Source organism: Trachurus japonicus, chromosome 22, assembly GCF_045865225.1.
Source record: "Trachurus japonicus isolate A0001 chromosome 22, Traja_1.0".
Classification (NCBI taxonomy): domain Eukaryota; kingdom Metazoa; phylum Chordata; class Actinopteri; order Carangiformes; family Carangidae; genus Trachurus; species Trachurus japonicus.
The window spans coordinates 3,101,216-3,115,488 of record NC_140928.1 but is presented as its reverse complement, the minus strand read 5'-3'; the positions used below and the strand labels follow the sequence as shown (position 1 = coordinate 3,115,488).

General features: G+C 43.5%; 1 protein-coding gene across 1 annotated transcript in view; it reads left to right on the top strand.

The window, feature by feature from the left end:
* Positions 1 to 14,273, top strand: part of akap6 (A kinase (PRKA) anchor protein 6) — a 228,035-nt gene that overhangs the window by 158,439 nt on the left and 55,323 nt on the right. The window contains exon 16 of the mRNA XM_085767983.1: positions 5,852 to 5,998. Within this exon, the coding sequence (XP_085624109.1) occupies positions 5,852 to 5,998 (147 nt within the window). The remainder of the gene's footprint in view (positions 1 to 5,851; positions 5,999 to 14,273) is intronic.

The window sequence follows — 14,273 nt, the reverse complement described above, 5'->3', positions numbered from 1 at the left end:
ATCGATGTGTGAGCTCGTCGTCAAACTAAAAACTGAAACCCGATCGTCTCAGTTCGGTTCTGTGAGTTTGATCGCTGAGATTTATCTCCAGAGACGTCGGACGGAGAATCTCTCTCCTTCATGTGACCTTCACCTGCTCTGTAGCGAGGAGGCAGAAGCTACAAACTCTTCCTTTTTGCTGCAAAAAGTCATTAAAAGTTTCCGAAGCATCAGAGTCTGGATGGAAAAACATAAAACATCATTTGCGACTAATTTAAACTAATTAGCTGTTGTGTCGGTTCCAGATGTCGGAGATCTGCTGCAGCTCACTCTGTGTTCACTCTGTGTTCACACCCACTTCAGTGTCCAACAGCAGATAAAACCATGTTTAGTCACATTATATATAGAAATACAGCTACAAGGACACAAAGGGAAACAACTTAAACTTGATATCTTCATGATTTGTTCCAACTCGTGACACAAAGTGAAACATTTATAAAGCTTTGGTGGCGTCACAACAACATGGAGGCTGTCGTTCTGTCCTATCTCCTATCTTCATGATTTGTTCGATCAGTTCGAATCAAAAGTTCGATCAAAATATTCTTTTTAACTAATTACTATCCTTTTTAAATGTATGATTAAAAACACCACACACAATCTTAAAGGGACAACGAGGAGTTTGTATTTGGATCTAAAAGAGTCTCATATTAATGTGGATGAATCTACGTTACCACTTGTTAAAGGTCCATTTTCAATAAATGTATCGTTTTGTCTATATAGTTATTTTATATATTATTATTTAGTGGTCGACTCACCCAGCATTTCCTAGTTTCGTTTTCCCGGACGCTGCCCGGCGGGTCATGGGAATAACGCCGCCGGATCGCCGTTTATGGTCGGAACTATGACGGTATCTGATCGTCTTCCAACCTCTGACTTTCATTCTTGATCAATGAAAACATTCTTTTCGTTTGTGTCGGTCCAAGAATTTCACCGTGCGCGCAGAGGCTCATGGGAAATGTAGTGTGAAAACACTTTCCGCTTTCCGAAACTCCTCGATGTCCCTTTAACTCTTTGAGTGCCAGCCCTTTTATAAAATGGTCAGTGCCATGTGCCAGCGTTTCGGGGCATTTTGAGTAATATTTTAAGACCCAGAGAATATTTTCTACTATGACTCTGAAAACACCAAACAGCTCAAAGGAAAGAGGAGACTCTCTATTTAACTAGGGAAAAAACCATTTGTTTGTACCTTGTTCCATTCTTGATTTATCTTAAGCTGAATAGAGCCTGGTTGCACCAAAAAGACCACTTTTTTTCTAGAAAGCTGAGAAAAATTCATTTTTGTGAAAGAGAGTCTCTCAAGAAAAACAGTGATTTATCCGTTTTAATTTTGGCTTCAAAAACATGTAAGACGTCTGAAAATTTGTACAAAAAAAAAAAAAAAATACAACAAGTAGGAGTCTTACTCTGCAGAGTGATGCCTGCTCTCCTCCTTCTCCTGCAGTTGCTGCCCCCTCACCCTCTCCTAACCCTCTCCTCCCCCTATTCTATACTTTCACTTTCCCAACAATAAATTGAGTTCAAATATGCAGCGTATAAAAAAAACATCTGAGCTGACGTATCATTGACGGCCAGAAATTTGTGATGTCATAACGAGGTCACAATCCAAACAAACTGATCCAAACGATCGACTCTGTCCTGACTGGTCGTCGTCGTCGTCGTAGTTTGAAATCGAGGTTCATCTCACTTCCTGTTCCTTCATCTTTCTCTCTCTTCCTCCCTCCTTCTCCATCTCTTTGTCTCCTCCCTCTCACCCTCCCTCCCTCTCTCTGTCCTCAGGTCCGTGTCTCTCAGTCCATCCTTGCATGGAGATTGACTGGAGGCATGAATACATCACAACTTAGCCATCCATGCACCCCCACCCCCCTCCTCCCCTCCTCTCCCCCCCCCCCCCCTCCTCCTCCCTCTCCTCCCCCCTCCTCCCTCCCATTTCTCCAAGATCCCTCTCTCAGCACTTATCTCAAAGTTCGGATCTCATGCATTTTAATCGGCGTGTCTATCTTCCGTTCTTCCCCTCTCCTTCTTTTCTTTGACTTTGGATCAGTGGCATCCTTCAAACAAACAACAACAACAACAAAACAACTCCCCCCCACCCCTATCCCCTCCCTCCCTCCCTCCCTCCCCCTCTTCCTCCTCCTCCTCCTCCCTTTTCCACCACCACAACCCCCACTTCTCTCCCTCTTCCCTCTCTACCTCCTCCTCCTTTCCCCCTTTTTAAATCAATATTTGCCATCAGCAAATAAATCCTATAATTTCCTGACTGTTAGACGAGTGCGACGCCGACATATTTACCTTCCACTCATCTCTCTCTCTCTCTTTTTTTTTTTTTTTTGCTGTCGATCCCTCGTTCTGGCGGCGTGGCTATTAGCTAAGTGAAGGGGATGGATGGCTGTGAAGCGCCGAGCGATAGCATCTCCATCAGAATCGGCGACATTGAAAAATGGCCGACGCCTCTCTGATGACAGCACAGCAAAAACACACACACACATGCATTCATACACACACACACACACACACACACACACACACTCGCACACACAGAGTCAGAGAAGAGACATTTAAATATTCAAATGGAGCCGGGCGGTAATGATAAACGACAAGGGAAAAGTAGAATCAAGTAGCTATCGATGCAGAAAATGAAAAGAGGAGAAAGAGAAAAGAGAGAAGAGAGAAGGAGGAGGAGGAGGAGGAGGGAAATTAAGCAAAGGAGGGGAAAAAAAGATGGAAGCATCGAAAGAGAGTTACGCTAACAACTGAAAAAGAGGGAAGAAAGAGAAGAGAGGAGATGGATGGAAAGTGATGGGGAAAAAGATGGATGAATTAAGCAAATACAAGGGGAGGGCCGAGGCCGAGGGGGTGTTACAGTAAAGAAAATAAAGATGGAGAAGTGTTGAGTCGCAAATTAGAAAGACGGAGAGAGAGAGAGAGAGAGAGAGAGAGAGAGCTGTGACAGGACAGACAAGGACGAACGGAGAACAGGCAGGAAAAAGATGAAGGGATTCGCACAGTATGAAAGGAAGAGAAGAAGAGGGAGGAGTGACAGTGTGAAGAAGTTACAATCCTGGAGAGGATCTTTAGGGGCCCTCAGGGGCCAACACAAGAGTTCATAAACTGAATATGTTATATATATTAAAGCTCCATCCAGTATAAAGGTAGATGTTTGTATTAAAGCTCCATACAGTATAAAGGTAGATGTTTGTGTTAAAGCTCCATACAGTATAAAGGTAGATGTTTGTATTAAAGCTCCATACAGTATAAAGGTAGATGTTTGTATTAAAGCTCCATACAGTATAAAGGTAGATGTCCATGTGTAGTGTGATTATAAAGCAGCTCTAGGTTCTATATTAATACTGTGAAAGTATCAAAGCCTCAGTCCACAGAGAAATGCACACAGCCTGTATTCAGAAACTGAGCCTTAAAACCAGCCGTCAGGACTTCCTGTCACTTTGTGATGTCATAACTAAACTAAGCCCCGCCCCCTCACCACCTGGACCCACCATCCAACAACAACTTGCAGGATTTTAGTTTCTCTTGAGTGTTTTATTCTACTTTTTCACTCTTTTAAAAAACAGTCAGCCAATCAGAAGAGAGGCTCAGAGTCTCCTCCTCTCTTCTGATTGGCTGACACAGACCTTTTTCTATTAGAGCTCCAGAGAGAAGCCTTTAAACTTTACTTTAACCTAAACTCGTGGATCAACACTTCAAATAAAAAAGCTGAAAATCTGCAACTTTATTGAAACAGTTTTGAAGCAGGATTTCGTTCTCAGATGAACTTGTGAAAAATTTCAACGAAGAAAAAAAAAAAAAAAGCCGAACTGAGAACGCGGCACAACTCGACTCGACTGTCGCTGCTTCCAGAGCTGAGGAAGTGGCAGCGTCTTTGTGAAGCAGTAAGTGGTGACATTTGCAGGATGTCAGGATGAACACAGCCGGCTGCACCGTGTGTGGGGCGGGGGGGAGCCGCAACTCAAACATTTTAAAAGTCACAGTCTTTCCCCCCACAGTTGCTTAAAGAGCGACTTTTTGATTCAGAAATAGAAAAGTGTTCTGCAGCTCCTTCGCTCCTTCCCCGACCACAGCGCTCAAACAAAAGCCCAAACCAGAAGGGAGGGGAACGTATTCAGCGGCGCTTGGTGCTACAAAATGGAGCAATTTCTTGAAAAATCTCTCTCTCTATCTCTCTATAAAAGGCGTGTGCAGAGCCGCTGCAGCGTTTGATTCCTGCGTCTGCGGAGCTGCAGAGCTGCGACAGTTTCACCCTTTAATGTGGTCAAAGCAGGAGAAGCAGCGAGAGAGAGAGAGAGAGATAGATAGAGATAGATAGAAAACTCCCGAGGATCCCTTGAACGTTTCATCATCATGAGATGAGCTGCAAACAACAACAATGAAAAAGATCCGGCGCCGTCGTCGTCGTTTAAAAGGAGAAGAGCTCCGCTGACACTCGTCTGTTTGACTGTCAGGTGCTCCACACCTGTAGTCGGCCCATAGTCGGAGGAGGAGGAGGAGGAGGAAGAGGAGGAAGAGGAGGAAGAGGATTCACAGCTTGCGACGGATTCCAGCCGAGACGCAGAGTCATGGTGGAGAACGGATCAAAACACAAGAAGAAATGAAATGAAAAAGTTTTACAGACGTCGTCACTTTCACTTTACAGTCACACAGAGGTTTTCTATAGTTAAACAAGAACCTTAAAGGTGTACAGCAAAGAAAACTGAATTTGAGCCCACTCTGGATCATAAAATTAATGTGATAACTCATCTTTCAGACGATTTAGGCCAAACTTTGTGCAAAATTCTATTTTTGAGTAAATCTGGGATGAAAGTGTGTTTTTTTTTTTCCGCATTGGATAATGCAGGTGCACGGATTATACGTCAGCCTGTACAGGATTCACCAGCCACTGATGTTGGATCCGTCATCCGTCATTCAAACGTCTGAGACACGCACACGGAGCTCGGGCTCGCCTCAAGCTTTGAATATCCCGCCCGCTCGATAACGACCAATCAAATTCGTTTTCCTTTTCCGGGTAAACTCGTGTTGCAGCTCGTGACAACTCGGCGCAACAAACAGGACAAACGGCCATTTCTGTACACCAAGCAGAAGCGGAATGTTTGTGTTAATATGTGACCCGATCCATCAAAATGAGTCACAGTGACCCAAATTTCAAAGTTGAGATTTTGGTATCAATGGAAAGATTAGAAAATAAGCTTTAAAATGATACCCTAGTCAAAGTCATACATTTGATAGTTTTCGAGATGTGGCCATTTGAATTACGTTCTTTCACTCTCTTATTCCGTTCTAAAACCTGAGAAAATTGCATTTAAAGTTTTGCCAGTGACTCTGGCATCTGTTCCTGTACCACGTGATTACACGCACCCTATAGCTATGGCCCCTTGTTGTCATAGATGCAGCATTCAATGACCCTCGGAAAGCAGGGAATCTCACAATTCAGATGCTTTTTACAGCTCGTCTCTATCATAAACGGTTCAGAAGTTGTTTCATGTTTTGTTGATGTTTTGTAAAACATGTGCAAGCGTTGTGTCGTTGCTACGTTCGGGTTAGCATCGTTGCTACGTTCGGTTTAGCATCGATATTATTATGTTTAATTTACACCTGTACTGACATACGCACTTCATTCACTTGATGTCTCATATAGTATATATATTTATTTTCTTGGTTTGAGATGCCAGACTTTGTTTTCTACAGTACTATCCAAAGTCAATGTTCTGACTGTGATTGGAACTTTTCAATAAAGTTTTGAAAAAAAAAAAAAGTGTGTGTTTGACAGTGTCTCTCTCTCTCTGTCTCTCTCCGTCTCCAGAGCAGCCACGCCGAGCTGATGATGATGGACGGGAGGAAGACGAGTCTGTTGGGTCGAGCCGAGTCTCTGAAGAGGAGCGGCACCGAACTGCCCAGCAACTTCCACTGCAAGATACACAACCTGACGCACACATGGAGTCAGCTGGAGGTATGACACACACACACACACACACACACACACACACACACACACACACACACACACACACACACACACACAGAGAGAGTCAAGTTTTTAGAAATACAGGAGTGTTAACAGTGGCAGGTTGGAGACGAGCCAAACAGAGAGAGATGGTATCAGGAGGATTATACTGATATTTCTGTTGAGACAGGAGCGTGTGTGTGTGTGTGTGTGTGTGTCTGTGTGTGTGTGTGTGTGTGTGTGTGTCTGTGTGTGTCTGTGTGTGTGTGTGTGTGTGTGTGTGTGTGTGTGTCTAATTTTAGGCTAATCAGCGCTGATCTAATCTAGAACATGAAGATGATAATTAGTGTCGTCTCAATTAAGGAGCCCTGCTGCTGCCGTGGCCTTTAACTGTGTGGTGGAGTCTACAGAGACGGATGGATGGATAGATAGATAGATAGATAGATAGATAGATAGATAGATAGATAGATAGATAGATAGATAGATAGATGAAAAAGGAGGGAATGGTGGATGGTGGATGAAAAAGGAGGGAATGGTGGAGGTAGGATGGAGCAATATGGTGTAAAGGAAGTATGTGGGATGGATGGATGCAGAAAACAAAGAAAAGAGTGAAGTACAGAAAGGATAGGAAGGAAAAGAAGGATAGATAGATAGATAGATAGATAGATAGATAGATAGATAGATAGATAGATAGATAGATAGATAGATAGATAGATAGATAGATAGATAGATGACAGAGCGAAAGAAAGAAAAAGAAAGTTGCAGAGGGGGAGAGAGAAAGAAAGGAAGAAAGAAAGAAAGAAAGGTAAAAGACAGGGGAAGGGGGTAGAAGAAAGAAAGAATTAAGAAAAAGAGAGGAAAAAATAGACAGGGTAGAAAGAAAGATAGATAGATAGATAGATAGATAGATAGATAGATAGATAGATAGATAGATAGATAGATAGATAGATAGATAGATAGATAGATAGATAGATGAAAAAGGAGGGGACGGTGGAGGTAGGATGGAGCGACGGGAAAGTAATACAGTGTAAAAGGGTGAAGAAAGAAGAGATGGATGGACGACAAGTAGGGAGAGAAAGAGCAAGGGGCAAAGATGGAGGGATGAAGGAGAGGAAGGATGTGGGATGGATGGATGCAGAAAACAAAGAAAAGAGTGAAGTAAAGAAAGGAGAGGAAGGAAAAGAAGGATGGATGGAACGATAGATAGATAGATAGATAGATAGATAGATAGATAGATAGATAGATAGATAGATAGATAGATAGATAGATAGATAGATGACAGAGCGAAAGAAAGAAAAAGAAAGTTGCAGAGGGGGAGAAAGGAAGAAAGAAAGAAAGAAAGGTAAAAGACAGGGGAAGGGGGTAGAAGAAAGAAAGAATTAAGAAAAAGAGAGGAAAAAATAGACAGGGTAGATAGATAGATAGATAGATAGATAGATAGATAGATAGATAGATAGATAGATAGATAGATAGATAGATAGATAGATAGATAGATAGATAGATAGATAGATAGATAGATAGATAGATAGATGAAAAAGGAGGGGACGGTGGAGGTAGGATGGAGCGACGGGAAAGTAATACAGTGTAAAAGGGTGAAGAAAGGAGAGATGGATGGACGACAAGTAGGGAGAGAAAGAGCAAGGGGCAAAGATGGAGGGATGAAGGAGAGGAAGGATGTGGGATGGATGGATGCAGAAAACAAAGAAAAGAGTGAAGTAAAGAAAGGATAGATAGATAGACTACATTACCCATGATCCTCGGCGTCTCCAACTAGACAAACACAGGTGGAAGTTGAGGGAAACCAAACATTAGTCGTTACTGTCATAGTAATGTAAGTGGACTCAGTGTCTGCTGCAATGCATCATGGGAGTTGTAGTTGTAGTCTGATTGAGCTTCTGTTGGTTTCTGCTCTGGAAATGTTGTTGTTGCCTTGCTGGTGGGCACGTCGGAGCAGGCTGGTTGTCTGGGGTTACCGAGGCGTGGGGATTAATTCCAGGTCTGTGTGTGTGTGTGTGTGTGTGTGTGACAGCTGGCGTGGGCTCGTCAGGAGGATGAGAATGTGACGATGAGACTCTTTTTGTTCCTGAGATGAAGAAATAGAAACAAATTTGAGTTCATGCACATGAACAGATACGGGTGGAGGAGCAAACACCATCTGTGTGTGTTGTTATATGTGTGTGTGTGTGTGTTGTTGGTGTTGTCCCTAATGAAACACACACACACACACATAGTTATCGTCTCAGTGAAACAGATTTCATTTTAGAAATTAAACAACAGCAACAGATGAGTGTGTGTGTGTGTGTGTGTGTGTGTGTGTGTGTGTGTGTGTGTGTGTGTGTGTGTGTGTGTGTGTGTGTGTGTGTGTGTGTGTGTGTGTGTGTGTGTGTGTCATCAGGGAACAGAGGGATTCTGGGTAGTGGTACAAACTTTTGATCTGGTTTGAACCGGTTCCTTTACACCTTACCTGTCACTAAGCCCCGCCCCCTTCTGCCACCTGTCAATCAACATGTTCACACAACATCATCAACATTCATTTCTTTCTTTCTTTCTTTCTTTCTTTCTTTCTTTCTCTCTATTCACCCCTCTTCTGTTCTTCTTCCTCTTTTCCTGTTCCGTGTCTCCATCCTTTCCTTCATCAGTGGAGCTTCATCACCTCCTTCTCTTCTTCTTTCTCCTCGTCTCTCTTGTTTCTCCATGCACCTCCTCTCCACACAGCCAGCCTCCTTTCTTTCTTTCTTTCTTTCTTTCTTTCTTTCTTTCTTTCTTTCTTTCTTTCTTTCTTTCTTTCTTTCTTTCTTTCTTTCTTTCCCTTTCTCTCTATTCATCCCTCTTCTTTTCTTCTTCCTCTTTTCCTGTTCCATGTTTTCTTGTTTCTCCGCCTCCTCTCCACACAGCCAGCCTCCTTTCTTTCTTTCTTTCTTTCTTTCTCTCTCTCTCTATTCATCCCCCTTCTTTTCTTCTTCCTCTTTTCCTGTTCCGTGTCTCCATCCTTTCCTTCATCAGTGGAGCTTCATCGCCTCCTTCTCTTCTTCTTTCTTTCTTTCTTTCCTTCCTTCCTTCCTTCCTTCCTTCTTTCTTTCTTTCTTTCTTTCTTTCTTTCTTTCTTTCTTTCCTTCCTTCCTTCCTTCCTTCCTTCTTTCTTTCTTTCTTTCTTTCTCTCTATTCATCCCTCATTCTTCTTCCTGTATTCCCGTTCCTTCTCTCCGTTCTTTCCTTCACCCCCTTCTTCTCTTATTTCTTTCGAATCTGAATTTTTTAAAACTGATTCCTTCTCCCTACACATCAAAGGTGCTCTCCTCCTCCTCCTTTCTTTCTCCACACTTCTTCCCTCCCTCCTCCTTTCCATCCCTCCCTCCTTCCATCCCTCCCTCCCTTCCCTCTTTCCAACATGGCGTCTGAGTAGCATATTAACGGGCCTATCAGTGCTGGCGTCGGCATCTGCTGCTCTGACACAAATTGGGAATTAACTGGAATTGATGTCCTGAGCCTCGCCTCTGAACTGTCCTGGCCTTATGAAGAATTTATGACACGCACACACACACACACAACTACACACACACACACACACACACAACTACACACACACACACACACACAGACACACACACTGAGCCAAATGACGAAGAAAATAAAGAGGCTGTAAATTAGCTTTCATCTTTTCTGTTGTGGATTTTGGCAGCAGCTCGTCGCTTTTCACTGTTGTTCAAGGTTAAACTGTGTGTTAGAGGGGAGACACCGTGTGTGTGTGTGTGTGTGTCTGTGTGTGTGTGTGTGTGTGTGTGTGTGTGTGTGTGTGTGTGTGCGTTCATTCACTTTAATGGCAAAGTGGGAAACGTAGATAAACAGATCACAGTCTCACAGTGCGCGAGTGAGAAAAGCAAATAAATAAAATAATGAGACAAAAGGTGTTTGTTTGTGTTAATAACGTCCTCGCTCCAAAACACCAGAGTCAGAGAGCGAAGGAGGAGGAGGAGGAGGAGGAAGAGGAGGAAGAGGAGGAGAGGAGGAGGAGGAGAGAGGAGGAAGAGGAGGAGAGAGGAGGAGGAGGAATAGGAGGAGAGAGGAGGAAGAGGAGGAGGAGGAGGAGAGAGGAGGAGGAAGAGGAGGAGGAGAAGGAGAGGAGGAAGAGAGGAGGAGGAGGAAGAGGAGGAGGAGGAGAGGGGGAAGAGAGGAGGAGGAGGAGGAGGAGAGAGGAGGAAGAGGAGGAGGAGGAAGAAGAGGAGGAGGAAGAGGAGGAGGAGAAGGAGGAGGAGGAGGAAGAGAGGAGGAGGAGGAGGAAGAGGAGGAGGAAGAGAGGAGGAGAGGAGGAGGAGAGAGGAGGAAGAGGAGGAGGAGAAGGAGGAGAGAGAAGGAGGAAGAGAGGAGGAGGAGGAGGAGAAAGGAGGAAGAGGAGGAGGAGAGAGGAGGAAGAGGAGGAGGGGGAGAGAGGAGGAAGAGGAGGAGGAGGAGGAGAGGAAGAGAGGAGGAGAGAGGAGGAGGAGGAGGAGGAGGAGGAGAGAGGAGGAGGAAGAGAGGAGGAAGAGGAGGAAGAGAGAGGAGGAGGAGGAGAGAGGAGGAGGAAGAGAGAGGAGGAGGAGGAGAGAGGAGGAGGACAGGAGGAAGAGAGGAGGAGGAGGAAGAGAGGAGGAGGAGGAAGAAGAGGAGGAGGAAGAGGAGGAGGAGAAGGAGGAGGAGGAGGAAGAGAGGAGGAGGAGGAGGAAGAGGAGGAGGAAGGAGAGAGAGGAGAGAGGAGGAAGAGGAGGAGGAGAAGGCGGAGGAGAGGAGGAAGAGGAGGAGGAGGAGGAGGAGGAAGGAGGAAGAGGAGGAGGAGAGAGGAGGAAGAGGAGGAGGGGGAGAGAGGAGGAGGAGGAGGAGGAAGAAGAAGAGGAGGAGAGAGGAGGAGGAGGAGAAAGTTAGAGGAGGAGAGAGGAGGAGGGAGGAGGAGGAAGAGGAGGAAGAGAGAGGAGGAGGAGGAGAGAGGAGGAGGAAGAGAGAGGAGGAGGAGGAAGAGAGGAGGAGGAGGAGAGAGGAGGAGGAGGAGGAGAGAGGAGGAGGAGAGAGGAGGAGGAGGAGGAGGAGGAGGAGAGAGAAGGAGGAGGAGGAGGAGAGAGGAGGAGGAGAGGAGGAGCAGAGAGGAGGAGGAGGAGAAAGAGGAGGAGGAGGAAGAGGAGGAGGAGAGGGGAGGAAGAGGAGGAGGAGGAAGAGGAGGAGGAAGAGGAGGAGGAGAGAGGAGGAGGAGGAGGAGAGGAGGAGGAGAGAGGAGGAGGAGGGGGAGGAGGAGAGAGGAGAGAGGAGGAGGAAGAGGAGGAGGAGGAGAAGGAGGAGGAAGAGGAGGAGGATGAGGAGGAGAGAGGAGGAGGAGGAGGAGGAGAGAGGAGGAGGAAGAGGAGGAGGGGAGAGGAGGAGGAGGAGGAAGAAGAGGAGGAGGAGGAGGAAGAGAGGAGGAGGAGGAGGAAGAGGAGGAGAACAGGTTAATTGAGTCCCTTAAAAACAAACCCTCATGTTTCATTGGTTTCATTTGCTCTCCTCCTCCTCTTCCTCCACTTCCTCCTCCTCCCTTAGTCTTCTTCACCTCCTCTTCCTCTTCTTCCTCCTCTTTCTCCTCCTCCTCTTTTGCTCCGTCTTTACTTTCCCGATAGAAACGTCACAACAAACAAACCGGATCAAACTCCTTCAGATTCTTTATCTTCCTTCCTTTTCTTCTTTTTCTTCAGTGATGAATTATTTTCACCGACATGAAATCAAACAGAAACAAACTCGATACCTGATGAATGTGTTTTTGGTTCGTGGACGTTTGATTGTGAAACTGTTTCTCAGAAAACACACACACACACACACACACACACACACACACACACACACACCTTCCTCTCTGAAACTCAGAGTCTAAGAGCAGGAAGTTCATCGTAAAATGTTTCACATGTTTTACAGCTGCTGCTTTATATTGAAATTTCAAAGATATCTCCACTTCCTCTCAAAAGTTTTACAGTAATATTGAGGTTTGTTTCTCCAGTTACTTCCTGGTCTATGCAGGGGCTCATCAGTCCCGCTGTCCAGTTAATTAAAGGTTATTTAAAAGTTAAAGTTAGAGCAGGACGTCCTCTCAATGGTTCAGTGTATTGTACAAAACAAATATTAAAAACAAACAACTCAAACAAAATACAATAAATGAATCAATGTTTCTACGGAAGAAAATATAGTAATTTTACAGATTTTTCCTAAATTGCTACGACCAAATACTCCTTTTTATTTTAATATACATATTTTTGAGCTTTTAAGCCTTTATTGTGACAGGACAGTATTAGGGACAGCAAATTAGGAGAATGTGATAGACAGTGATGACCTGCAGCAAAGACATGGATTTGTATGTAATTGAAGAAAGCATAAAGATACTATATAAATTATACAGTAATTTTTTATTGTATTAAAAATATATTTATTTTGTATTACAAAAATGAGAAAAATGAGAAATGAATGTCATTCATTTAAAAAATGTTCAGGCTTTTGTACACATCATTTTTTTTAAATGAAATTTAGCAAGTTCTGTAAAATTCGATTTGTTTTCGATTCGTTTTTTGGGGGTTTTTTTTACAGTGTAGGATACATTTTTTTATCACAAAATTGATAATGAATGAGAAAAATGAGAAATGAATGTCATTCATTTAAAAAATGTTCAGGCTTTTGTACATATACTGTATGTATATATTTTAAATTAAATTTAGCAGGTTATGTTCTGTAAAACTTCGATTCTTTTTTTTTTACAGTGTAGGATTCAGACAAACTGAATAGATGCTGGTTGAGACTTTGAGGTCTCAGACTGAAAATGAACCTGTAAAACAATTAAGAGACTGTGTGTGTGAACCGGTAAAGAGTTTGATCGTACTGTAGGTCGAGATGCGTTCGAGGGGCGTCGCGCAGCTCGCCGCTTTCTTCGTCGTCGTCGTCGTCGTCGGACACACACAGACTTTCTGATGGTGACGCCTGTAGAGAGGAAGGAAATTCATCATGTTTCCTTAAAGAGGAAAAAAATAAATTAATGTTTTTGTTACTTTTGTTTTGAGGACAAAAAAAACCTGCACTTTATATCTTTTTAAATTACATCCCTTCCTCCACTCTGCCTCTCTGTGCCGTCTCTCTCTCCCTCGCTCTCTCTTCTTCCTCCTCTTCTCTGTTTCTCTGCCAAACTAACCACAGACTCATAATCACCGCCGCTTCTTCTCACAACAAAGCTAACTGCACATTTCACCGATCGGGGGGTCCTATTATCGCCCCTCCTCGCCGTCTAATGGGCTGGTTTTTACCTGCCAGAGTTCAGCTAAAGTAGTGTTTCCACACGGGAGGCAGAGTCGCTGCTATACCAACGACTCAATACCTTTTGTACAAACACATACATATGCAAATGAGCAGCGGGGACTCCATGCGGCGCTCGTTCAGCAGCCGCTCCGTGTTCAAAGTTTCTTCTCTCTTGTTTGGACGCTTGTTAAAAAAAAAACGTAGCTGAAGAGCTGAAGATAACAGATATTTGATCCAAAAAACAATGCCATATGATACCGAGTGGGTGTAAAGATAAAGATATATATAAAATAAAATAAAATAAAATAAAAAAACAGCAAAGTTTGTGGAGTGAGAGTAGAAACTTTAAGGAAGGATCAGACAGATCACAGCAAAAATAAAAGCTCAACCAGGGTTCTTACGGGTCCTTAAAAAGTCTTAAAAGGCATTGAATTCATTAATCTAAAAACAAGGCCTTAATTGGCATTAAAATGTCTTAAATCAATTTTTCAAAGGTCTTAAAAATGTTAACACATGGTAAGTGGTATTTTATGGTTGTAATTAGTCTCAAATCTCAAAATAATTGGTAACATAACGACATAGAGAAGTTAGTGGCGGCCGTCAACGCCAAATCTCTCACCGCCACCAGCTCCCGAGTCAGTGTTTTGTTTTTTTCAGACTTTTTATGCATTTATTTTGAAAGGACACCTGGAAAGAGACACAATCCAATGTTCATGTAGCAGTCACTTTACCTTGGATCACATAGGAAAGTGGGTAAAACTGTCCCTAACCCTATGTACAGTAATTGATGTGGTGTTTTTTTTTTTTCTGCATTTGTGTTTATTGTGAAGTCGGTCTTAAATTTCATTTCAAGTGGCTTTAAAAAAGTCTTAAAAAGTCTTAAATTTAACTTGGCTTAAGCTGTAGGAACCCTGTCAACATCAGGGGGAAAGTTGGACATTTCTGAACGAGGAATCACAATTATGAGCCAGTAATTTAATGAAACTCTTTCTGTTCATTCTGGCTCGTT